The sequence below is a fragment of the Lissotriton helveticus genome, chromosome 1_1, assembly GCF_964261635.1.
Source record: "Lissotriton helveticus chromosome 1_1, aLisHel1.1, whole genome shotgun sequence".
In the NCBI taxonomy this organism is placed as follows: Eukaryota; Metazoa; Chordata; class Amphibia; order Caudata; family Salamandridae; genus Lissotriton; species Lissotriton helveticus.
Window position 1 is genome coordinate 53060649 of NC_136057.1, and position 25693 is coordinate 53086341.

Below are 25693 nucleotides of genomic sequence, written 5' to 3' on the forward strand. Positions count from 1 at the left end.
ATCCCTACAACAGCCCAGCTTGAACTCACAATCAACACTATTCTGAAGGAAATCTCGTCACTACGTAAGAACGCAAAGATTACCTACTTCCTGCCCCAGCTTCACGCATCTATAGCAAACACTGATCCTGCCACAAACATACACTCTGATCCCCTATCCTTTACCTCTAGACAAACTATCCCCTATATCCATCACCAACTCAATCATAGATGCACCACAACTGAAATCACGCAACGGGAAGCTGAAATGCTGAGTAACACGTATGACGATGCCCGGAGCCAACCTTGGCACTGCAAGACCCCGGTCATCCTTGGCACGAGTAGAACCCTGAACACCACTCACCCTCCCAGGCGGCCTACCCAAATAACAACCATCTCTCGTACGGGACCTACACGCTACTTGCCGCTCCGGCTGCTTTGGAATTGGAAACTCGGTCCTTATATACGGGACCGGGCCAGGAAAACATACCGACTCTAAGAAGAAAACACTAGCCGTCGTTTCGTCGAGGATCTTTCTAAATAAAGACTGGCCTTTTTGATTACTTCACACCGTCGATACTTTATTGACGAAGGAACTACAATAAGGGAACACGATTTTCTGCTGTACACCAGTGCATAGTTTGATGCCCAACTGTACAACAAAGCTAAGACCACGGCTGACTGACGTTATTCTCATCCCAGGCCTAGGACATACTGAACACTATACTTCAATATACTCTACTTATCATCATCTCTAAAGAAATCTATAAATTTATATGCCCTGAGGAAGCTCCCCTTGAGGGAGAGAAACGCGTTGGCTGATTTATTTGATAAGTGAGAAGCTGTTTTATGATAAGAAAATTTAAATAAAGAAGAAACTTTTTGTACACAAATATCATTCTCCTTGGACTCTCTTTACTACGTGCACCCCCAACCAAATCCACAAACATTTTAGTGATCTGAAGCTCTGTGGCGCCATTCAGCAGCTGACGCAGGGGTTGTTTGCACGAAACTATATAATTATTGTTGAACTGGGACTAAGGTGCGGCGTCTGAGGGCCCGCTGCTGCTTTCTGTTCTTGGTGGATAACAACCATCCAACCCTGTCAGCCTGGTCCAAGATCACTACATACGCGGTGCTGCATGTTACTAAACTGTCAGTCAGCAGTTAAGCATGCCACTCAAATAGCCGAAACCATCCTAGGTCACAAAATTGACTTCTGCTTTCCAACTGAAACCCGGCTGAACGACCACTCATCCTCTTTTATCAATTTCCTCAACCCACAGGGCTTCTGAATCATCCATACGACCGCTAAGATCGTATTGGCGGTGGATTAACCATTATACACAAAAACTATCTGTGCTTAACTCCATTCCTCAACACGAAATACCCTACCTTTGAATATGTAGGAGTTCAACTCTCGTCCAAAGGCCCCAACTCTATCAAAATTCATGTAATCTATCACCCTCCTGGTGAAAAATGACAAATCTTTGAGGACTTAACGCAAAACTACCTTAAAGGCAGTGCAGATGTTCTACTAGGAGACCTGAATCTGCACTTGAACAATGCCGATGATCCAACAGTACAAGCCCTATCCACCCTCCTGGAAGCGAACGATCTCACCCAACACTGCAATAAACAAACTCATACCAAGGGCTTTATCCTTGTGTTGTATATGACTCTAGGACCCTAGTGTAATTTTCCCGATTCATGCCCATATATAGGTATAAATTACCCTATCCTTATATAGGCATAGAAATCATAACCATATTTAGAGTTAGCCTATGCAGCCCAAATACGGCATGGCTATTTCCACTAGTTCTGAGAATCCACAACTATTTCTTGGAAAAACCCGCCTTCAGCAGCTAGGGACTTCCCCTTGCTTGAATACTAATTTATCTAAGAAATCATGGAGTTTTCAAAGAACTGAGTCTTTGATGACGTTATTATGTCCAACCGTACGTCAAACTCGGCACCTTTAAGGTATAAATATGCACACATTTGCCCAGACAAACACACAGTGTTTTGGAGCAGTTCGAATATCTACGTGCCCGACGCATCATGCCGCAGCAAGTGCCGAAGGAAGCCGACCCTCCAGCAGACGCACTGAGAGACGCTGTCTTTTCTCTGGCCGAGAAATCCAGTTCCAGTGTTTCCAGGCCAACCTTGCGGGTTGCTGGGAAATCGAGTCCTGAGAGAGACATACAAGACCTCCTTCATTCTAAACCAAGGTACAGAGCTGATTAGACCCTTAGAGAATTCTTGGAATAGATTCTTGGCAAAAAGAATACTGAAACTAAGCTACACCTCACTTACTTCTTCCCTTGTACTAGACCTAGGTTAGGTACACCAGGGTAGGTGTATTTTAGAAGCACCAGTTGAGTACTTAGTCATTATTTATTAATGTATGTATTTTTTGTTATTTTATATGGCTTAGAAACCATACCATGCTTTAACAGCACTACTTTATAATACTCTTCGTATTATATGCAGTGTACTTTATAACCAGTATTACAATTGTAGCAGTTCATTTCTTGTGCTTGAGAAAGAAGACTGTTCAATAAATACTTTTATTGAAAACTCCCGTCTCTCTATTTTCTCTGCACCTCTGGTGAAACGAAGTATGCACGATTGACTGAGTGAAATAACTATCTAGTGTTTCCGCGATTCTAGAGATTGATTTCTTATTCTTGCGAAACAAAGTTGTCATGTTTATGCGGTTGTCAGAAACTAATCCCTTCTTGTCTATTCAAGAAAGTTTCTAGTGACCTCTGAGCTAGCTGGCACTCACAATTAAGTCTAATATATTCGATAGAGACCTAGTCGACCTCAGTCCTACGTCTAAACTATAGTATATGTGATTCCAATGTGCAGGTCCTATTGGGAATATGGGAACTACACTACACTTGATGCAATCATCTCTAAGCACAACACCTTATCCCTCCGCTCTATCCTACCCACTGACTGGACTCACCACCACCTAATTCTTTTCAATCTCAATGCCATCGAACCAAAGGCCCACCCCGAAAATACACGGCACAAGCACTGAGAGAGGAACATACATTGAATCTCCCAGGCAGAGTTAGAAGAGTTAGTCAGTTCCCAAATTCCAAGGTGATGATCTCACTGCCCACTACAACAGAAAAATGGGAGAACTACTTGGCATAGACGCCCCTTTGAAACTCAAGAAATCAGGAAGTATCTCTTCCAGATCTTGGTTTAACAAAGACCTTAACAAAGAGGCAACAACTCCGGTAGGCTGAAAGAAACTGGAGACAACAACCCTTGTTAACACATCTTGCGATATCGGGAGCTAAACGCATAAAATACAAAACACATTTCTTCAGAGAAAAATCCCTCTTCTTCTGAGCCCAACTTGACCCTTCTAGGAACAGACCTAAAGACCTTCTCAACATCATCAAACAGCAAACCTCCTCTTTCCCTCAACACTCAATAAATGACTCTACCATGCGCTGCAAAGAGTTTGCAACATTCTTCTCTGAAAAAATATCTAACATTGAAATCTCTCTTGACGCACCCATCTCTCCGCCCTACACCAAAGATGTCCCCCCTAACAAACAGGGTCTACCCAAGGCTCTACCTCCAACTAATGGTTGTCTCGCCAAACTCACCCTATGCCAGCTGGACTGAATTCGACAATGTCCCTTAAGAAGAAGTGCTCCAATTACTCGCTTGCATGAAACCAACATCGCACATTTCTCATCCCCTCCCTCCTGAGCATGTCAATAATCACAGTCGCATCATATCTCGCCTGCATGGACCAAAATCATCAACTCCTCCTTTTCGAGAAGCTCCATGCCAACCTCCCTCAAACTCGGCCAAGTCAACCCCCTCATCCAACAACACAGACGCCGACTAGAACAACCTTAACAATTACAGACCTAGATTTATTCTCATTTACCTTCAGAAGCATGTCTCATCAAAGCACAAGAGTGCCTAACGAACTTAGAAGTCCATACGCTGGTACTTTTTAGACTGGATTATTGGATCTCTTTCCTGTCTGGCCTTCCCAGAGAAAATTAGCATCACTGAGAGAAATGCTTCATACAGTTATCCACTTTGTGACAGGTCACAAAGTTTTTAAATCACATTTCTTCTATACTTCGCATCCTACAATGGCTTCCAATTGAAGCAACAGACCAATGTAACACTGAATGCATCACCCACAAATCCCTCCACAACTCCACACCGTCATACTTGGTAGAAAAACTCAAAATCTCTGGATCTGAACAAGGATCGCGAATTCGTAAAGTCCTCCTGCTGGAACAAGCGACATTCAGGCAAGAACGCTTTATAAAGCTCGCCTTCTCTGCCAGCGCCACAAGGATCTGGAACTCCCTCCCATAACCACTTTGAACAACCACAAGTCTTGCCACAATTATAAACTCAAAATCCTCCTATTTGAGAGACACTCTGAATAATAAATCTGTGGTCACTTTTCTGCATCCACTTTTCCAGTATATCCAGATATTAACTGTTTGAACTTTCTCCCCTGACGTGATCTGTGGGATTAGTCTATTGCTTATCTGTTATTTTATGGCACATCTAATCTGCATTTTGGTCTTTCTTCTTTAGAAAAGTGCTTCAATGCCCTTCAGCCAAGATTGTACTGTATAAAACCACAAAAATAAACACATTTGGTATAATAAAGAGAAACCAGAAAAAAACTCTTTTTGAAAAGTTTGTACAAATTTTCAAAAGATTCCAAAATTATTAGCAAAGAAATAATTGCTTTTCAAAAGAAACTCTTAAAACCACAAACTACGTGGGAGGGAAAGAAAGAAGAGAGTGAGAGAGAAAGAAAAAGATAGGAAGAAAGAGAAACAGAGACACAGAGAAAGAGTGACAGAGAGAGAGAAGGAGAGAGAGAGAGAGAGAGAGAGAGAGACAAAGATAGAGAGAAAGAAAGAAGGATAGGAAGAAAGAGAAACAGAGAAAGAGAGGGAGAGAGAGAAAGAGAGAGACACCATGGTTTAAGTGAGTTGCAAATAATTTTTAAAAATAAATTAAGATGTTAAAAGCAATCCCAATAATAAACTTCAATGTGACCTTTGTGCTTTTGATCCAAGGCTACCAGACAGCGCTAAAGACATTGTGGGGATATTCAGGAAGCATCAGTGGGAATACATTCCACCCATTCCTTACCATTGGATTTGTGATTTGTAATTCACATCCGTCCCTCCCGCTGCCCAAACCTGGTTTACTGTACTCTTCCACAAACAAGCTTTCTGTAAAAAGGCCTTTAAATCTTTTATCTGGTCACATTTGCTGTGCATTCAAAGACAGAGGTCAAATGTCAAGCTCTCTCTTTGAGAAAGCTTGGTGTTTACTTTTCTTCCTATAACTTCAAAATGAGAGCATTTATGTGACAATTCTGCTGAGTATCCATACAAGAGGAGAAGGTGTAAGATTTGTTTCCTAGCACACAACAAAAAACAAGCACTGGCAAAGCCAATTGGTCTTGCCTTGCGAATCTACTGACTTTGCAAATGACTTTTAGCAGTGTCCCACACCATCAGTCGAAAAAGAAATATCCTACTGCATTTTGCCGGGTTACAAAGATTGACACGTAGTTACTGAGGCCTACCCTTTGAATTTCAATCAAATGTGATGGATATGATTAATGAAAATAGAATGCCGGGAACGGAGAGTGATTACTGGGCCATCAATAAGCTCCTTAAGTGCTGCACCTAAAAATGCTGATTTTACATTTTTTTCTGAACGCCGGGAAAGGGGACTATTAGTCTGATAAGAAGCTACAAATGGAGCTCTCTGTTGCAGGGAATCCCAGCCCACAATCAGAGCCTGAGAAGTCTCTCCCCAGTGTGAGTATGGTATTTTTGAAAAGTAGTTTGGCCTCGCTGCCGGTATTTGATTATTTTCCTCAAGATACCACCAGCAAAGTGCCCAATAATTTCCAAATCAGCCTACGGGCTTACCGTCTTTCACGGTTTTGGGTGTAAATGCCTGAGATGTCCTGATGATTTTCTGCTTCAATATGGCCACCACGTAGGCAGCATCGAGGGTGCTGGCCTTGAAGGGCGTGAAGGTAATTTTTCAGCCCTCACACACCTTCTTCACAGCAGGTACCAGGTGTGTGTGGGGGGGATCTCCCTGCACTCAGGTGTGTTATTTATTTATGAATTCAGTGTTTTATATAGCTCAAACATGACCCAAATGGGTATCAGAGGGCTTCACAATTCTATAGCATTGTACTTCTAACATTTGGTTTGATAAGTCCTTTAAACAAACTACCAAGTATATATATTCACTTTTAAGTGGAAAGCATTTCTACTTTACAAATAATACATGTCCTAAACATTACTAGAGATCAACTTGCATTACAATAGTATGTGTACTAAATATTACAACAATTGACATTTTAGAAATACATGTACCAAGAATGCCTCATATCATTTAGTACAGTGGATTGTACGTAGCAAACAGACTGGTTACTGAATTTATAGCTATTATCCTATACTGCTTTCGGCCCGGAAACGTTGTACAGATGTGGCAGGGTCGCCTTATGATGCTGCTGGTGAGAGCTGCCAGAAGATGCTTCAATGGCACGGCCCTCTGTACATGCCAAAGTCCCCTCCACCCCAAGCCGTCCTTCCAGTACCTTAGGTGCCAACTTTACAGTCGACAGTGAAGCTTCTGGTCGGCAGCAGTAGACATGAGCACTTTAGTTGAAACAGCTGCTACCATTATACGAAGGGGAGGTGGTGAAGACAAGAAAGTGAAGTAATTTGCTTTTATAAATAACAAGCAAGGAGAGGCAAGCAGCGATGGTGTGAGACGGTGAGGAACTGGCTCTCTTACATTGAAGTCAGAGCAAGAACAGGCTGTTTAGGGGAAACATCATCTGACATTTGATCTCGGTCTGTGAATGAACAGCAAATGTGACGAGATAAGAACAAGAATTACAGCCATTTACAAAAAAGCTTGGAGCGAGTGAAAAAGTGCTCATATGAAGTGCTCTTAGACAAAGAAAAAAGAAAAAGTGCCTAAAGCAGTTAATAATATGGAACCATTGCAAGGCTACAAGTAATGGGACGGTGCTCTGTGGGAGGGAACAATCTACGAAAAGGAGGGACAAGTAGGAAAGATTAGCTATTTGGAAGCAAGGCTGTTTAAAAGAGATTCGAAGAAACAAATAAAAAGTAATGGGTGGGCAGTAAGCCCACAACGTTAAGCACTGTTGCGGCAAGACCTAAAAAAAAGAACTGTGCTGATGTTTCAGAATATATCAGAATTAGTACAAATAAAGCACATTTGTTTTGTATTCCTGAAGTGTGGAGAAAAATATTTGAATAAGATTGAAACACATTAATACACTAGGGGATGACATTTGCAAACATTATCATTGATGTGCAGTAAAACCATATTTCGGTGTAAATGTAATGATCATTTCAATTGAAAATGTGTTGTCTGTAATGGCAGTGCGCTACCACACCAAGTATACTCCACACTACGCCACTCAACTCCACACCACTCCACTCCAATCTATGCCACTCACTCCATGAAACAATACTCCACTCCACGCTCCTCTACTCCACATCCCACCCCACTCCAATCTATCCCACTCCGCTCCCAAGTACCCCAATCCATCCCACTCCAATCTATCCATTCCCAATTTACCCACCACAATCTACCCCACTCTAACTTAATCTACCCCATTCCAATCCAATATACCCTAATACACTCAATCTAACCCAATCTACCCGACTCCACCCCAATCTACCACACTCCACTCAGATTTACCCCACTCTGCTCCAACATACCCCAGTCTACCCCACTCCACTTCAACCTACCCCAACTCTAATCTACTCCAATCTAACTGACTTCACCCCAATCTACCTCACTCTACTTGAGTCCAATTTACCCAACTCCATTTCAATGGATACCACTGAAATCTATCCAACTCATCTACACTCCTACCACAATCTACCCACTCCAAACTACCACAATCTACCCAACTCTAATCTACCATAATCTACTGTACTCCACTGTAATCTACCCCACTCCACCCAATCTATCCCTCTCCACTTCATCCAATCTACCCCACTCAATCCAATCTACCCCACTCCATCCAAACCACCCCACTACAATCCACCCAATCTACCCCATTCCACTCCACCCCACAAAGCATAAATGAATCAGCTGTTTAAAGCAACAAACAGAACTTTGCTTTTATTACTTCTGCTGTATGTTACTAGTTTACTAGGAGAAGCAGAGGGAATATGTTTATTAGTTTCCTTAGATAAAGGAAGGGTGGAATATTTCTGCATGTTTTTACACGTTTCGAGCTACTGCAGCTTTTTTTTAATGGGCTTTTATTGAACAGTTTCTAATATCTTTTTGCAACAAATATCTAACAGTTTTTATGTTTATTTTTGCACAAGAGGTTTTAAGTTCATTCTTCATGTTTGCAAACAGGTTAGCTGCTGCATATGTACGAGCTACGCACCAAGGTTTGTGGGAAAGGTGATGGTGTGACCATGTATTATACGAGATAAAGTACCATCTGCTGCATATAATAAGAATATTGCAAGTCACCTCAGAGTTCCAAAACCTTTGTGTATCTGTCTATCATGAGGTGGTGTGCACTCCAGGAGAACCCTGCAGTGACAACAACATCCCTGATCAGCCCTGCTGTTGAGGCCGAATACAGACTAGGATTTTTATATCAGGAACTGGAGACGACTGTGTCTTACCCAATGTAACTGTGCAACTGGAAACACAGTTCCCTCTCCAGACTGCGCATGTCTGCTATTCTCAATGAACACCACATCAGTTGCATTCGACTATTACGTGCGATTCTGGCCAGTAAAACCTCCCATGACTGGCGCTATTTCCACTTCCTCAGCCTGGAATGGGGACAAACAAGGAATGACAAGAGCTACTGGCCTATTTGTCAAATGCAGAGTCCCATTACCAGGCCTGTTCTGCACAGGAAGGATACAGTCCTGTATGGAACCAGAGAAGGAGAATGCAGGGAAACATCGGCACCCTGTGTACTCGTACTCTGGGGGTCAGTATTGCTCAGTGGGTTCCATACAAACCATAATCCTCCCCTCAGAGATTTCCTAAAATCTGCCCATACGCATTTTGAAGAGGTTACATGTGTTAGTATGCACTCCGAGAGTCCATTTATAGTGAAATACATACCTGAGGTGGCTTCGAACAGCAATAAATGTGATTTTGTATTTCCTCTCCCCATTGAGTCTTCATCTGCAGTATTTGTATCCAGTCCTAGGAATGATGGAGGCACACACTGACTCCGCTCATCAGGACAGAGCATTTCTGCCTTGCAGTTCTGATGTTGATGCTGTGATTCAGGGTGCAGTGGTTCGAGTATGTAGTTCTGATCTGAACCCCCTGCATCAGTACAGGGAGGTTCTAGCTTGTACGTTTGATCTGAACTATGTGCATCTGCACAGGTCTGTTCTAGCTCGTCGTCCTGATCTGGTTCCTGTGCTCCAGGAAGCGCTAACTCTAGCTCTTGGTCCTGTGCCGCAGTGTCCAGTGGATCTAGCTTGTAATTCTGATCTGAACCCGGTGCATCAGTACAGGCCGGTTCTAGATTGTCATTTTGATCTGGTTCCTGTGCTTCAGGGTGCATAGATTCTAGCTCATAGTTCACATTTGGATCCTGCGCATAAGGAAGTTCCTGCTTCAAGCATAGGTGTTGCTGTAGACGCTGGGTTTGTTGTGACCCCAACTCATCAAAGGACAATAGCCCAGACTCTAAGTGTTCATCTGATGACATCCCATCAGGTGACACGGGTTGTAGGCACTGGTTTTCCTGGGGATCCTGGAAATCAGAACACATCAATGCTTCCTCCAAGGGATCATCAGGCCTGTTCCCATCTGGTAGAGCGGGTTGTATACAGTGGTTTTGCTGTGGTTCGTGTCCTTCAGGAAATAGTGGGTTTGGGCAGAGGTTCTGTTGCTGGTCCCAGCTATTAGTAGACAATGGGGATGGTTCTTGCTTTAGGGGCTCATCTAGCTCCCACTCTTCTGGGAACGCCGTCTGTACGGTCTGGTCTTGCTGTGGTGTCTGCCCATCAACAAATTCTGAGTGAAGACACAGCTTTGCCTCCAGTGATCTGCCTGGAGGATCTGTCTGAGGGCACCTGGATACAGTACAGTCCTGCTGTACTCCATTTCTACCTGGAAACCCAGGTTGCACCCACTGGTCCTGCTGTGGGTGATGTCGATCTGGAAACATTGGCTGTAGACAAAGGTTTGGGTCCTCTGGACGCCCTTGAATATCATTTGGCGAGGAGAGCGTACAGTCCTGCTTTGGTGCATGCCCATCAGAGAACACTGGCTGAAGACACAAGCTCGGTTCCTCTGACCTGTCCAGTTGAGGTGTCGCAGGAGACCGGCTAATAGCACAATCTCTAATGCTCGCCGGACAGATCATCTCCAAAGACACTCCAGCATTATCTAGGTAACCTTGATCCTTTTCTATCCAGATTTTCTTAATCAGCCCAGCGACTCTAGAAGGTACGTCTTCCACAGTATTCAGCAAGTTATCCAGTTTGGCTTCCAACTCCTCCAGCATGGATAGAAGAATAATGTGCGGCAGGTTCTCCGAAGGCGGTTCCAGCTCATTGTCCCTCTGAGTATCTTTTCGAGATCTTGAAGCTGAGACGTCATGAAGAGGATAAGATGGGACTGTGGCTCTTACGGATTCACGTGAACACTGCGCTGTCACTTTCTTTCCTGGAGCCCGTCTTCTCCCCATTCCGGTAAATTGATGTTCAAGTCTCAATGTCTGCAGAGGAGAGGAAAAGAGAAAAGACAACACGTTATCACAGGACAGTTAGGTCAAAATACTCCTTCCTGTGTCACCAACCCCAGTGTGATCAGAGAACATCACTCATTTCTAAAACCAGACAAAAATGAATCATTAAAATGTCACAATACCCGCAACATAGTTCATAAATTATGAAAGGCACGGATTTGAAATGTTTCCAACACTATGTCTGTTCCTTGGTCTGCTCAAATTGTACACTGTGCTACCACAAAAATTGAATACTGTAACAGCCTTGCAGCAATCGAAGATTTATAATACCCTGGCAGACAAGACTGCGCTAACATCCTCACTTGAACTGTACACCTCTCTTTTGCAATATTCAGTTCAGTAACTGAAGCATGCGCCAACATACCAAACCTCTACAGGATCTACAAAACACGTGTTATGTCATTGCATATATAGAGAGCATGTTCAACCTGGGGTTTCTTGGAACTGAATCAGAAATACATAAAAGAGGAGACAACCAATCAGACCCGGAAGAATCGAGCATGAATAGGTTTGTAGGTTGTCAGATTTCTGGGAAAACACTTGAAGTTAGATTCAAATGGATTTAGCCGGGAGAGAGATTTCTGGATGAAAGGAGCTTGTACCAAAGCTGCGTCCACCTGATCTGATCCTCTGTAATTTTGGAATAGAAAGTAAATTCAAGTGAGGCGATCTCTGGTTTTGTACGGGTGTATGCATTTCCGCCTGGTTTGCAATGAAGTGAGGGGCTAGACCTCTTGACCATTTAGGGCTGAGGCAGAGGGTCTTAGAGTGGATTTGTTATTTCAATATAGGTGTGGCGTGTGCCCACCTCTGAAGATGATGTAGTAAACAAGCTGCGTCGCTGTGAATTACTTGTAGTCTATGAATGGTGATACTGGGCATTCTTACATATACTCGGTTGGCATGATGAGATCTAGATAGGACTGCGGCCACCGCTATTGATTTTCTTGCCTTAAGTGGGAGGAGTGGGGTTATTCTCTTAAGTAGTTTCCTTATAAATCTGTATTTAGATCCTACTGCTCCAGTCTGCTGGTTCTTGCTAAGATTACTATTGATTATCACTCAGAGGCTTTTAGCTGTGGGTTTAGGCTCCGGTAACAATCTCATTTTTGTTGGAGATTAAAGTTGGTTCCAAAGATTGGTCTTATTCTTTAGAATTACAATCTCAGTGTTATCAATATTCAGTTTTAGTTGATTCAACCTCATGAAGTAATCATCAAATTGCATCATATTTTGAATCTGGAATGGTGAGGCAGACATTCCATTGATAAGAATTATCTGAGAGCTGGAGTAGTTATAAAGCCTGGAACCTCTTGAAGGCAGTTCTCTGACCAATAGTTTTTGCAGGTTAAGGGAGCAGAGGTATTGGCCTATAATTCTTGGTTATATCCGGGACTTCTTCCTGGTTTTTCAGTCACGTGAGCTCTACAGCATTTTGAAACACGCTTGGAGCGACAGCTTGAGCTGCTGAATTGATGAAAACGCTCTGCAGGGGACTGCTCAAGACCTGGCTTTTCGACAGAGACGCAGCACCCTCAGCGCCCAGATATCCTTGGGGTGCACTTTATAAATGCTGATTGATTGATTGATTGATGAGGTCAGATTCCATGACTGCTGGAGGGCAAGGGTCAGTTCGTGACCCAGATTTGACCTTGATCACAAATTCATGGAGCTTGTTTATTTCTTCAAACAAGGATAAGGAGAGTAGAGTTCTTTTCAGACTCAACTTCAGAATTACTGCTGCTGTAATAGTTTATACTATCTTTAAAGAATGTTTTTGTTAAGTATTTAGATTGTCACAGAATGCCTTAGCGCTACACCTGCAGCAGCGCTTTCATTTGCAGCTCTCACTCGTGATTTTCAGCTTGTGATTTTAATCTTCCCGTTTTGTCCATTAATTTGTATCTTTGTTTTGGGCACCTTCCCCCTGTTTTTAAAGCCTCGCCACGCATACCCCCACAGCTGCCACCTTACCTGCACCTTAATTTGGAAAACCACCGTATTTGGCGGGTCCTCAGCCCTTGTCTTGTCGGCGGCCATCTTAGGTGAGGGGCACTGATCGCGCGCTATAGTCTGCTTTCTATTTCTCCAGGCGAACATAAAGGCAGCCATGTCAGCGCGCAGCGGTAACGCGCAGCGGGGACGCCTGACTGACGCCGGAGTTACGCCAGAGTTCAGCCCGTCTGCGCCCGTCCGCGCTGAGTACGGGCTGCAGGGCGGGCTGGACTCTGCTCTTACTCCTTCCCCTCCTGACGGGATAACCAGGCTATACTCAAGGTCAGAAATCCTCTCACTTAGACCTGCTTCCCAGCCCTGTCTTCATCGCTATTCGCCTGAGGGGATATTACAATTTTACAGCTGTTCGGCCTGTATGGCCCCTTTTGATTTCTCCTGCAATGGCTCTGTAACATCTCCTCTCCCGCCCAAACAACCTGACACGCCTTTGAGATCTGGCTTTTTGATTAACGCTCGTTCGCTTATTAAGCATAACGTCGCCTTTCATGATTTCGTGGATGAGCGACAGCCGGATTGGGTGTTTATTACGGAGACCTGGGCCTCTGATACCTCTGGACATGACCTGATTATGGCCATTCCTGATGGTTACTCTCTCTACAGACAGGATAGATCTGTGCGCAGAGGAGGAGGCATTGCCATTCTTCTTAAATCCTCCCTCTCTTGCATGACTAAATCTTTATCGATGCCCTCAGATCGTTTCGAGGCGCTGTTCTTTTGTATCACCCTCTCTCCTTTGGTTTCTTTCACTGGGATTCTGATATACAGGCCCCCCGGTCCCAGGGCCAGTTTCCCTTCAGAATTACTGACACTCTTGGAACCCTATTTTGGAAAAGCGGCCTTTACCATTTTGGGTGATTTTAATTTTCATTTGGATGAGGTCAACTCAAAGGACACAATATCGCTGGTCGATTCACTAGGCGCGTGTGATCTCGCCCAGCTTGTGAATAGTCCCACCCATAAGGCTGGGCACATACTCGATGGAGTATTCTTTAATGACACGAGGATCTCCACTGGCCTTCCGCTACCGCTGGCCTGGACGGATCACTACGCAGTGCCATTGGAATTTTCCTTCCCTGCCTCATGTATCATTAACATGGGAACTACTCCTTTCACTCTTAGGAGAAATTTTAGTAAGATATCGGATGAGGCTCTTGTCCCTCTTGTTTCCACCTCCGAATCTTTACTATCTAAAGATGTAGCTGCGGCAGCTCAAGACCTGATGGATTCTATCTCTAGGGCAGTGGAACAACTTGCCCCCTCATCTCTGCGCTATGTAGCACGCCGAAAGCCTACGGCACCCTGGTTTTCTGATCAGCTGCGACTCCTGAGGCAGAGATGTAGGAGTAGTGAGAGAAACTGGAGGAAATCTTGGGACCCCTATGATCGAGAAGCCCACAAGTCCGCACTGCGGGAATATAAACGGAGAGTGGTGACAGTGAAACAGGAGTATTTCTCCAACCTCACCAGCTCCCTCTCCTCTGCTAGGGAGCTTTTTAAAATTGCTGACACCTTATGCTCCCTGCAACTTCCAGATCCCGTAGTCAGTTCGCAGGAACTTTGTAACAATATCTCTGACTTTTTTCACAATAAAATTCTTGACATACATGTCTCCCTGGAAGCTCATCGCCATGCTTTGAACCAAAGCGTATTGCCTGTCATTTCCAGTCTTGACTCTTTAGGTACAGAGCCTTCCTGTATTCTTATGGAATTTCCATCTTTATCCTTGGAAGGACTGAACCTGTTGCTTGACAGGATCAAATCTGCTTCCCCCTTGACCCCCTACCTCTGAAAAAACTGAAAGAGTGTAGAAATAGCCTTCTTCCTCCTATGCTTGAGGTAATGAATAAGGCTATCACCCAGGGTTCTTTTCCTTCTGTGTGGAAGAAGGCGATTGTGAAACCGCTCCTTAAGAAGCCGTCCCTCGATCCGGCCTTGCTGAAAAACTTCAGGCCGATCTCTCTCCTCCCTGCCCCCGCTAAGATGCTTGAGGCGCATCTGAATTTCCATCTGTCCTCTTTCCTTGAATCATCCGAATACCTTGATAACACGCAACATGGTTTTAGAAAGCACCATAGCACTGAGTCTGCCCTCACTTGTGTGGTCAATAACATCCGACGCAAAGTGGACTCGGGCCAAACCACGGTTTTGGTTTTGTTGGACCTCACAGCCGCATTCGACACCCTATCCCCGGCCATTCTTACATCTCGGCTCGAGGAAGCTGGTGTCAAGAGTCCGGCTTTGAGCCTCCTCAACTCCTTTCTGTTGGAAAGGGAGCAGAGAGTGATGCTCGGGAACCACCTCTCCCCTGCCAAGTCATTGCAGTGTGGGGTGCCACAAGGGTCGGCTTTAAGCCCGACCCTGTTTAACATCTATGTGGCTCCCCTGGCAAGACTAGTAAGATCGCAGGGGATGCAGGTGGTGTCCTATGCAGATGACACCCAGATTATGGTCTCTCTGGCTCACTCCTCTGTCAGGACTTCTGCCGCCGGTTTCAGGGTATGCATGCAGTATGTGGCAGACTGGATGACTATAAATTCCCTGAAGCTGAACGGCGAAAAGACGGAGGTGTTGATCTTTGGGAAGGACCAAGATGCTTGGTCAAGTGAGTGGTGGCCACCCTCCCTTGGCATCTGCCCCACCCCTTCCCAATCTGCCAGGAACCTTGGTGTTATTTTCGATACCTCGCTCTCTCTTTCCCTGCAAGTCAACAGGACCGTGGCTACCTGCTGGGGTGTGATTAGGATACTCAATAAGATCCGTGGGTATCTTTCCCCCCAGACACGTAAACAGGTCGCAGTTGCCCTGGTAGGATCGAGGCTAGATTATTGTAATTCTCTCTATATCGAAGCCAACAAAAGCCTTCTACATCGACTGCAGGTTGTGCAGAATGCTGCAGCCCGCTTTGTTCTGGCCCTTCCTAAAATCTCCTCTGCTACAGCAGCCAGGAAAGAACTCCATTGGCTACCTGTCCAGCACAGAATTTGTTTCAAAATTCTGTGTTTGGCCTACAGAGCTGTGACAGAAGGCTCCTCTAGTGCGATTGGTTCTCTCCTTACGCGCTACGTTCCTGCAAGAGACCTTCGTTCTGCGGGACTCTGTCAACTTGTTGTTCCGCGTTTCAAACTAGCCAGATGGGGAGCCAGAGCCTTTTCTGTGGTGGCCCCTCAGCTCTGGAATTCGATTCCTATTGAAATAAAAACCCTTCCCACAATGGAGTCATTTAAAAAGGCTCTTAAAACCTGCCTTTTTAAGAGAGCCTATCAATGAGAGAATGATGTAGAGTGTACTGTAGGGGGGCTTAGCTGCTTTATTTGATTTAGGCGCCTAGACGCCCGTTGGGCAAAGTTGCGCAAGATAAGATCCGTTTCATTCATTCATTCATTCAATAGGAGTCAGGGAAGTTCTCATTTCATCTAGGGGCGACTAATCATTCAGGATATCAAAAAACAATTTTCATTTGCTTCTAAGATTTTTTTGGGCCTATTAAGAGTGCTTTGCATGTGCGGTTTTGCCTTTATATTCCTCAAGCTCAATTTAAAATGTGATTTTGCTCTCTTCATCATCCCTTTCCTGCCATTGTCGACGCAATGCAGATTTCGCCTCCTTTAACTCTGGCTTGTACCAGGGCACTGGTCTGGTGCGGTTTATAACACGCTGTTGGATTTGAGGGGTGTGGGTCACTAGCATGTCTGAGCCACAGAGTGGATTATTTTTCTTTGGAGAGAATGTCTTCAATTGATGGGAAGAGGGGGGAGGGGTTTAAAAGTGTTGATAACACTGGCTCTGTATTAATGTATCGCCATGTGTATGGTTTTACTTCCTGCTTGTGGATCAAGTTAGAAAGATCTAACGGAATACAAATGCTGATCAAATACTGATTGGACCATATGCAAGGAAGGATGATTATATTCAGTCAATTCGAATTATACGCCCAGATCAGTTCTAAGGGATTTCATTTTATGTGATCTGAGCATGTAATGTGTTGGTGTAAATTCAACATCATTAAATCAGCAAATTCATTATCTTCAGGGACCGAGTTGTCGTCATCAACTCGAAACTTGAGCAAGGGAAGCAGATCTACCCCTTCAGTTTGAGTAATTTGTTTCAGAGATGTGTGGACCCACTGGTGAATAATTGCTGCTATCTCACCTCCCTTCTCTGAGCTCGTGCTCTTTTGGTTATCTTCGGGTATGGCTTCTGGAGATCTGGAGTAGATTCCTCTGACAACCAGGATTCAGTTAAGAACAGGATATCCAGCTTAGAAGATTCTAATAATTTGAGTATTTCCACCTCATCTTTGCCTAGGGAGGGTGGGTTTAGTAAAGCGCTTTTTACAACTCCTCAATCTGAGGATGTAGAAGAGTCTTATTGTTTGTTGGTCCAAACTGAGGTCTGTTGAGTACCAGATTACTCTATATGTATGGCTGGTATACAAGCCATTTGCCTCTAAAAACGAGACAAACATGGGGGAGATACTAAAATCTGAGTAACTGAAAGACTTTAGATCTTATCCAGAATATGAAAAATATTGATTATACTACCTGACTTCTGGTCCCAGCAGTGGCGGCCAGGTGTGCCTGGGAGCAGACAGGCTTGACTTTGGCAAAATGCTTGCAACACACACGCCAAATGTTTGCAACAAACACGCACACACAAAAAATTGCTCTTTAAAAAGTCCATTCAATTGTGTACTCACAGATGTGACACAAACTCCAGCTCTCACTTGTACAGTCTCACACCTTATTTATAAATTGATTAATGTAACAAACCAGGTATCTCTTAACCACATCTTCAATGCTGCATAATTACACAGTCATTGTGCTCTCCAGTGCACACACACACGTGAAACACACACGTGAAACACAATTCATCCCCATGCACATAGGCCTACACACTGGAAATAAGTAATCAAACGGATCAGTCGCTTACGCGCTCATATATAATGTATCCACCCAAGACGACCAATCACAAACAAGCACATACACACTGTCTCGCAAACACAAATCACTTCCATACATTTTGTAGTGATAGATTAGGCTTCGTTCAGGCCATTCACGGGCATCACCTACTCCCAGAGACCTACACACAGGGCGGGCTCAGATCTGCACAATCACATGTAACACCTCAAATAATCACGGCTCACTCTTCACACAAAGCTCTTGCAGTCTCTTCAACAGAGCTGTGACATCCCAGAGTCTCTGAGGCAACACCCAATGTGGAATGCTGCTGAGAGAGTTGGAAGGTGTCAGTATTTGAGGAGGAAGCAGATCTGTGGGTGGAGCATTCTGTAAGAAATAAACTCTTCCTTTCTATCACCACCATGGACACGCGATACTTCATATATTAGCGACACGCGGAAACATGGAAAAATGTACAAGGCTTCAATATCGCATTGTGAGAGTACTGAGGGTCTGAATTTTATGTTAAAAAAAACCTTGAATCAGGTGATAACACAGAGAAACGTTGTCACTTCTTCAAACACTCCACACATTGCATGTGCGCTGCACTTTACAGCACAAACACAACCTGCCCTGCACTTCACAGCACAAACACAACCTGCCCTGCACTTTACAGCACAAACACAACCTGCCCTGCAGTTTACAACACAAACACAACCTGCCTTGCACTTTACAGCACAAACCCAACCTGCCCTGCACTTTACAGCACAAACCCAACCTGTCCTGCACTTTACAACACAAACACAACCTGCCCTGCACTTCACAGCATAAACACGACCTGCCCTGAACTTTACAGCACAAACACAACCTGCCCTGCACTTTACAACACAAACACAACCTGCCCTGCACTTTACAGCACAAACACAAAGTGTGCAGCACTTTACAGCACAAACACAAACTCTGGAGTGTTTAAGGATTACTCTATGTATAGGATTTTATATTGGAATGGTGTGTTTCCAGTACGAATCCTATGCTAGACAGCACATGCACCTCTGGCCTATGGTGTTAAGGTTTTGTGTGGCACTAGGTAGACTGTGTACTAGTGCAGGGATAGTGAGCGGCAGCGTGCTGTATTTCATAAATCTGGCTCAGCGCGGCTCTCTCCCCCTCGCACATCACAGCGCTGCACCTAACTGCTGATCTATGTTGCACTAAAAAATAATAAATCAGCTCCGTAGTGTGCATGTGTAGTCTGCCCAGCCTCAACCCTCACATTCTCTTGTGCACACGTGGTGTGCCCAGATTGAACCCTCACATTCTCCTGTGCATGCGTGGTCTGCCCAGTCTCAACCCTCACATTCTCTTGCGCATGGTTGGTTTGCCCAGCCTCAACCCTCACATTCTCTTGCGCATGTTTGGTCTGCCAGCCTCAACCCTCACACTGTCTTGTGCATGCTTGGTCTGCTCAGCCTCAACCCTCATATTCTCTTGTTCATGTTTGGTCTGCCCAGCCTCAACCCTCACATTCTCTTGCGCATGCTTGGTCTGCCCATCTGCAACCATCACATTCTCTTGTGCATGCTTGGTGTGCTCAAACTCAACCCTCACATTCTCTTGTGCATGCTTGGTCTGCCCATCCTCAACTCTCACATTCTCTTGCGCATGCTTGGTCTGCCCATCTGCAACTCTCACATTCTCTTGTGCATGCTTGGTGTGCTAAAACTCAACCCTCACATTCTCTTGTGCATGCTTGGTCTGCCCATCCTCAACTCTCACATTCTCTTGTACATGCTTGGTGTGCCCAGTCTCAACCCTCAAATTCTCTTGCGCATGCTTGGTGTGCCCAGTCTCAACCCTCACATTCAATTGTGTATGCTTGGTCTACCCAGCCTCAACTCAGAGTTGAGTTCTGTGTGATTACAAGATAAACCTCGTCATCTGTAATGCTTGGTCAGGAGCACTAATGATTGAATATGTTTTACACCAAGCGCGTAGAATTACAGATGACGTAGTTTATCTTATAATCACAGTGAACTTTCACTAGCACTTATTTGGTTGGAAATGACAAGGTGCCGCACATGATGATGCGGAATGAATGCTTTTCGCAACAGCACGTAAAAAACTCAAGAAAAATGTTTAGGTTAACAGCAATGACCTAATGTTTAATTTACATACTGCATGATAATTTTAGTGCAATGTCTCACGATGTATCTCCCAACATTGACTAAATAAGTCTGTTTTCCCAGCTCCGAGAACGTTCAAACACCTTGAATCTGTTGTCACTGTCTATTACGTAGAGGTGTGTCACATGGTATTGTATAAACACTGTGATTTGCACTCGTACTCGTGAACAAGGAGGTTGCCTCCGAAATGCGCCGAGTGACTTGGTTTAAAATAAAAACACGCTGAAAATGAATACTTGTGGCCCTGGCATCGTTTGTGGGAAACCGGCGAAACGATTGTTGTTGAGATTTGGGGTACGCGACCCCGCCAAAGGGGGGTTTGGGGGGATAACCCCCCCCCTAGAAAATTTTGAAAAAACGGAAGAAAAATCGTGCATTTTCAAGCAAATTTGAGAAAGCAGGAAGGTTAATAAAGCAATTGTGGAAGTGCAGTTATTACATTAATAGATGGCTTAACATAGGTAGCTGCTTATTCAGTATAACCACAGAGCTTCATACATTCTGTCCTATTACGCTCAGGTGCTGAATTCAGACTATAAGACTTTCATGAAAATCTCAGATCAACAATATTCACACCTAAGGTGGGAGCAAACGAGGCACTCCACACTTTTCTGGCAAAGAAACACATTTTAAATTACTGTAGGACTGGTATATACATCTGGCGAAACTCCACAAATAATACCCTAGTGCTAGTGCGCCTCGCTGCGCTGGCGAGATTGTGATAAGTTAACATAGGTGATCTACTTCATATGTCGTGGCCTTGTCCCAAAAATACGGCCCCCTCGTGCTTGCTTTCCTGCCCCCTGTTCCCTCGTTGTGCTTGCTTTCCTGCCCCCTGTTCCCTCGTTGTGCTTGCTTTCCTGCCCCCTGTTCCCTGTGTGTGGCTCTCTGTGTGTGTGGGGATCTGTGTGTGTGTACGGCTCTGTGTGTGTGGGGCTCTGTGTGTGTGTGGGGCTCTGTGTGTGTGGGAGCTCTGTGTGTGTGGGGGCTCTGTGTGTGTGGGGGGCTCTGTGTGTGTGGGGGGCTCTGTGTGTGTGGGGGGCTCTGTGTGTGTGGGGGGCTCTGTGTGTGTGGGGGGCTCTGTGTGTGTGGGGCGCTGTGTGTGGGGGGCTCTGTGTGTGGGGGGCTCTGTGTGTGTGTGGGGCTCTGTGTGTGTGTGGGGCTCTGTGTGTCTGGGGGGCTCTGTGTGTGTTGGGCTCTGTGTGTGTGGCTCTGTCTGGCTGTGTGTGTGGCTCTGTCTGGCTGTGTGTGTGGCTCTGTCTGGCTGTGTGTGTGGCTCTGTCTGGCTGTGTGTGTGGCTCTGTCTGGCTGTGTGTGTGGCTCTGTGGTTGTGTGGGTGGCTCTGTGGTTGTGTGGGTGGCTCTGTGTGTGTGTGTAGGTGGCTCTGTGTGTGTGTGTAGGTGGCTGTGTAGGTGGCTATGTGTATGGGTGGGTGGCTGTATGTGGGTGGCCGCTATGTGCAGAAAAATACTTGCGAGTGCAAAATGAGGGTACAGTGTCTGCCCTTAAAGTGCAGTGAGCTCTGCACCGTCTTTCAATCAACACACCCTACCCAACAGCGGTCAATGAACCAATCCAGAGAAGAGTGGGAGCACGGAGGACCACACAAGACACTATCAAAGGCTGACCCAACAGCTGCCGATGGACCACAACAGAGAAAAGAGGGGGGGAAAGAGGGCGGTATAAGACTATCAAAGGCCAACCCAACAGGGTAAACATCGTTTACCACGATGTTTTCACAACGCACTACCTTTAGCACGCATCCCTTACAACGCAAGTCGTTACCACGACTTGCGCTGGAGGGCGCTAAAGGATTAAAAATAGTTAATTTACTATCCCAACACCTTCCCTAGGGTCCACGGGGACTGGTGTTAGAATAGTAAATTAAACTATTCGAAATCCGCACCCCCAACGCAAGTCGTGGTAACGACTTGCGTTGTAAGGGATGCGTGGTAAAGGGATGCGTTGTGACGGTACGCGTTGTACCGTCATACATCCACCCAACAGTGAACGAGAAGAAACCCCAATGAAGTAATGTGATATGATTAAAAGCCAACTCAGTGACTGCTGATATACAGTGTGGCAGAAAGGAAGACAGATGGCTTTACAGAAGTGTGATAATGAGATTCAACTCAATTTTAAAGGGAGTGCTGATAGAGATTAGGTAGGGGTGAGAGTGAAATGATGTTAATGAAGACAGCTCAGCATCTATCAACATTGCTGGATAATAGAGAGTAGTCAGGGCGACAAAGAACTGCACTATGTTTCAAACCAACCTTAACTAATACAAGACCGTGCCAGAGAGCAGAGAGTGGGTGACAAAGAGATAAGATAATATTAGTGGCAAAGGTTGTCCAAGGACAGGACCAATGAAGACAGATGACTGTGAAACAAGGAGGAAGATACGACAAACTACTGAAAACCAAACCTGCAGCTGCTAATGGACAGGACAAGTCTAGAACAGAAAATGCAACAGAGATTTGGACAGTGCAGAAAAACAGGAGATAAGATGGGCAGATGGGCAGAAACAACAAAATAGAGCCCTGATAGTGTACGATGCCAACAGAACTACCGCTGGAGGATATTGCTGTAAATCAGGCCAGGAAGGAGCCTAGTGTCAATTTAGGTCGCAGTGCTGCAGTAAACAACATTTCTCGCTAAATAAATAAATAAATAAATAGGAACATTAGCACCAGTTGTGCGGCTGCCATTCAGTTGAGTTAGCAACACATGCGCCTTTAGATCTGCCTATGGCAACAGCGGCAGGCAGCCCTTTGTCTACGAAGATGACTGTTCTTCTGTTTATGTTGTTGACAGAGATGGGCTAGTTGTCCAACCGCTCCAGAAAATTGTCTCCAACCTTATGAATGTAAGTTTGACTCCTGCTGTGCCCGACGTAGCCTTTTGACCCCATTGAAGTGCATCTGCAAGTGCCTAGAACACGTTCAAGGTGTGATGTGCGCAATGGTAATGGTCGATGTTAAAATAGCGTTATTGACATGCACCGACCCCCAATAGCTATAACAAATGTCCCTTTTTTTCATTTTGTATAAATTTTATGTTTCTTTTGTGTAAATATGAATGTCTTAACGGTATTATGATTTGTAAAATTGCTTTGTTTCGATTATTGTTTTTATGCTGTCATGTTTTGCTTTTATGATATGTTTCTATATCGAAATAAAGCTTTACTACTACTACTATAACAAATGTGAGCTCTGATTTTCTGAGCCTTCCCTTGCCTGCAGTAAGGGTTTCAAGGAAATAAGCAACCGATTATAGCCACAATTATGTGGAGAGAGGGAAGAGAGAAAAGATGAAGTGCGGAGAAAGACGTCTCTGCTGGCTGGCTTTGTGGTCCCGGCAGGAATTGGCCGGGCTCTTCGCTGCTATCCTGATGCATGTAATGATGTATAAATGACATCATAATGTGTGATGTAAAAGAATGTCAAAGATAAAGAATGTTGAAGGGACATTCATAGGATATATTAAGATAGAAATGGAAGCTGACTTACAAGCTCTAATAAAGAGATATTAATTAATTATATTTATTGAGTCTAATGGACTTCTTTACAATGGTGATGAAGGGAGAAAAACATTTATAAAGAAAGTGAGGATTTTTAGCAAAGGAACATTTTGTGGTAATCTTCTTAGAGGAATTTACAAGACTCGCAATTTACTGGATTTACATATTTGGCAATTGACTGCTTGGAGATATCCAATCAGCTGTGGACTGAACTGGCTAATAAGGAAAATCATTTCAAATTGTGCAAAATTTGTACAAGAGGAGAATTGATGGAAACTCCAAACATTCTTGATGGTAATTTCAAACTGTAAGTAAATTTAAAATTGACTATACAATATATATATATTTTTTTTCATCGCGCGCAGTTAAGTAATAAAGAAATTGACTGGAAGTAAGCCAAATGTGAAGAGATTTGAAAATAAACAATAGCGTGTGAACTGCTAATTTAAGATAAACGTAGTTTGAGGCAGCTTAACAGGAAATAAAGGCATGACAGTGCCGAGTCAAGTTTAAAAACAAAGAAATCCATTATAAACAAGAGTGCAAGTGAAAAGCCTGTTGTGAATCAAAATACAAGAGAAAGAGTTTCAATGCGTGTGGTCAAGCGTGAAGGCAGTAATTGAAAATCGACATTGCCAGCGTTTATACCTCAGTGCTTATAACTAAATAAAAGAGGGGCAGCCTTTGTAGCGCAAATCTCTGCAGGGAAATAAGTGGGCATTAACATAATACCATCCCTGCACATACCGCCTTCCGTGTCTTGCATGCACAGCAATAGCAATCTTTAGAAAATGGAACAAAACAAACCCTGTTCTGTTTTTTTGTCTGCCTCTTTCTGCCCCGGACCCCTCCCTTTGATCTGCCATGGGTTTTGCTTCGCTGCTTGTGTAACTTTCGCTGTAAGGGGGGCCCACTCGCACAAAAAGAGGAGAGATTAATTACAGCGAGGATTCATTATTTTGTACCCCTGCTACCTGGCTCACACTGTGCCGGGGGAGGCGTCAGCCGCTCCTCCTGCAGGGAGGATGCTCGGCTCCAAACCCTTGTGCAATGCTGTGACTGGCGGCAGCCCAAGACTTCTCTTTCTGTGTGCAGGGAAGTGACAGGGCTGTTAAAGGGATGGTGTAATTCATCTGACTTGGCAGGCAGACAAACAAACTTCTCCATCCTTCCTTCCTTCTCTCTTTTCTTCCTTCCTCTCTCTCTCCCTGCCTTCCTTCCTTCCTTCCTCCCTCGCTTCCTCCCTTAATTCCTCCCTTCCTCCTATTTCGGATTTCATGCAGAAATGCGCAAATGCGCATCCCCCCTTCATTCTTCCCCTCACACGTGTCAAATATTCTACCTTTCAGGTTGCTAACATTCTCTTGCTTGGTATTAAATGTACACGTTTGACTCATTTCTGCTTCTTTTAGTATTTTCTTCCTCGTTAAAACAGCTCCTCTTTCTCTGCATATCTCTTTAATTCTAATTCAGGCCACGCCCCCTTAAGGCCACGCCCCCCTGACGCGGTATTTAAAGCGCTGACCACAAGCGACTTTAATCTATCGATCGCGCACTCCTGAGGCGGAAGCCGGGAGGTTTTTAAACTTGTTGAGAAAATTGTTGTGTCACTGAATTACTTGTGTTTTAATCTCACCACGCGTTAACAAGCGCCAGGGCATTCACCTTCACTTGGGAACACAGCGAGCAGCGGACCTAGCGCTCTCTCGCTGTTTGAACATTTCCCTGCCACAAACGCCAAGCCGGCGAGAACTCAGGCCACGCCCCCTTAAGGCCACGCCCCCCAGCCCCCTACATCATGTGCTGCCACCGGAAGCGCAGCGGACGAGCGCAGCGGGAGCGCCTAGGGCAAGCCCGTCTGCGCCCGTCCGCGCACAGCCGGGCCTAGGGCCGGAACCCCTGCCGGAACTGGCTGCCTCTGTGGTAAACTATTCACGCCGGGACCTCCTTAGCCTTAGACCCCCCACTGACACAGCATGCAATTATATACATGATCTTGAAGGACCATACACTACCTGCACTCGCTGCCGCCCTGCCCAGCTCATACTCCCCAGCCGACCTGCTTTGCCCACAGCTCTTAAACTAGCCACTTTGAACTGTCGTTCTCTCCCCAGACACGCACTGCTAATTAACCATCTTATAGAGGATCATGAGCTTGATATCCTGTTTCTCTCTGAAACATGGCTTACAGACCACTCGGACTCAGACGTCATTCTAGCTACTCCCCCAGGCTTCCTGGTGCAATCCCAGCCCCGCCC

The 25693-nt window shown here is 44.9% G+C and overlaps 2 protein-coding genes across 3 annotated transcripts in view; one reads left to right on the plus strand and one right to left on the minus strand.

The window, feature by feature from the left end:
- The window catches only part of LOC144822093 (uncharacterized), a 438381-nt gene that overhangs the window by 400663 nt on the left and 12025 nt on the right, over window positions 1-25693 (minus strand). Inside the window, exon 2 of one of the 2 annotated variants that reach the window (XM_078679422.1) lies at window positions 9171-10785. The exons of the other annotated variant lie outside the window; for it this stretch is intronic. Coding sequence (XP_078535548.1) covers window positions 9171-10755 — 1585 coding nt within the window. The 5' untranslated portion in view covers window positions 10756-10785. The remainder of the gene's footprint in view (window positions 1-9170; window positions 10786-25693) is intronic. 2 annotated transcript variants of the gene reach the window in all.
- The window catches only part of LOC144822243 (uncharacterized), a 102569-nt gene continuing 100194 nt past the window's right edge, over window positions 23319-25693 (plus strand). The window contains exon 1 of the mRNA XM_078679559.1: window positions 23319-23742. The gene's annotated coding sequence lies outside the window, so the exon portion shown is untranslated. The remainder of the gene's footprint in view (window positions 23743-25693) is intronic.